Consider the following 1587-nt stretch of genomic DNA (forward strand, 5'->3'; position numbering starts at 1 on the left):
ACAGGAGCCGTGTTGAGGGCATGGCAATGGCAGCCATATTGGGGTGTGGTCATGGCAGCCATATTGGGGGGYGGGRTCACAACCGCCAYGTTGGGGATGTGGCCATGGCRGCCATATTGGTGGGCGGGGTCACAGCACCACACTGGGACAGAACCACAGCAGCCATGTTGAACCAGAGTCACAACAGCCATATTGGKAGGCGGAGCCACAGCAGCCATATTGGGGGTGGGCACAGTCAGGGCGTGGTCATGGCGGCCATTTTGAGGGAAGAACCACAATAGCTGCGGCAGCCATGATGGGGGCGGAGTCACACCGTCCACTTGAGGCACCTGCAGGGGACGGGAAGGTCAGGGGGGTGCAGGGGAGCGACCCCTCCCCCACTCCCATTTATCCCCTTTTCCCACCCTTTTTTCTGCCATTTTCTCCCAATTTATCCCCCGATTTTCTCCATTTTTTCACCATTTTTCTCTGTTTTTCACCGTTTATCCCCCGATTTTCTCCATTTTTTCACCATTTTTCTCCATTTTTCACCATTTATCCCCCGATTTTCTCCATTTTTTCGGCATTATTTTGCCGTTTTTCTCTCGATTTTCGCCGTTTTTTCACTGTTTGTCACGGGGTTTTTTTTGGGATGTTCAGGGTATTTTTTGGGATGTTTCGGGGCTCGTACCGTGTGTCCTGGTGGGTGCTGAGGCAGCGGCTGCAGCAGTACCGGGCCCCGCAGGTGACGCAGGTGTATCCCGAGGGGAAGCCGCAGACGGCGCAGAAATGGCGCTGGGGGAGCCGCGACGGCGCCGCCCCCGCTGAGACGTAATTGGGGCCTTCMGATGCGTTCAGGTTCTGAAAAATTCGGGGGTTTAGGGTTTTTTAAGGATTCTGGAATTCCTCCCCCAATTCCCCCCAATTTTTTCCCAAACTTTCCTCCAATTTCCCCAATAATTCGCAAATTTTCCCCAATTTTCTCCGAATTTTTTCCTGTAAAAGTCCGATTCTTTTCCTTTATTTCTATTTTTTCCCCAATTTTCCCCATAAAATTCCCAAAATCCCAATTTTCCCCCAAATTCCCCATTTTTTCCCCGAATTTCCTTCAATTTTTCCCCAACTTTCCCTCAAATTTCCCCTATTTTTTTCCAAAACTGCCAATTTCTCCCAATTTTTTCCCAATTTCCCCCCTAAAATTCCCCAAATTTTCCAATATTTTCCCAAATTCCCCCAAATCTCCCCACCTGTTCCTCCAGCAGGGCCTGGAAGTTGCGTCGGAATCGCAGCTTGAAATGATCCCCACGCGTTTTCTTCTTCTTCTTCCCTGGAAATGCCAGTTAAAACCAGTTTAAACCAGTTAAACCCCAAAACTTCCCAAAATTTAAGAAAAAAATTCCCAAAAGTCCCGAAATTTCCCCCAAAATTTCCCGCATTTGCCGCTCTTGGCAGCCGCTTCCCACAACCCAAAACCCCCTTAAAACCACTCAGAAATGCCTCCAAAATCCCTCAAAAATAAAAAAAAAATTTCCCCAAAAATCTAAGAAATTTTCCTCAGATTTCCCGCTCTCCGTGGCATCACGGGAGCTCAAATCCCGCCTAAAACCA

At 48.9% G+C, this 1587-nt stretch overlaps 1 protein-coding gene across 1 annotated transcript; it reads right to left on the bottom strand.

Annotated features, from left to right (window-relative positions):
- Window positions 1-6: 6 nt before the first annotated feature.
- On the bottom strand, window positions 7-1306 carry ZNHIT1 (zinc finger HIT-type containing 1; the record flags this gene model as incomplete). Its single annotated transcript, XM_057389445.1, has 3 exons — window positions 7-329; window positions 671-840; window positions 1227-1306. Coding segments are annotated over 3 exons (272 nt in total), but the record flags the coding sequence as incomplete, so codon positions are not given.
- Window positions 1307-1587: the final 281 nt, after the last annotated feature.

The sequence above is a fragment of the Malurus melanocephalus genome, unplaced genomic scaffold (genome assembly GCF_030028575.1).
Source record: "Malurus melanocephalus ecotype Western Australia unplaced genomic scaffold, MMel_1.1 scaffold_6091, whole genome shotgun sequence".
Lineage (NCBI taxonomy): Eukaryota > Metazoa > Chordata > Aves > Passeriformes > Maluridae > Malurus > Malurus melanocephalus.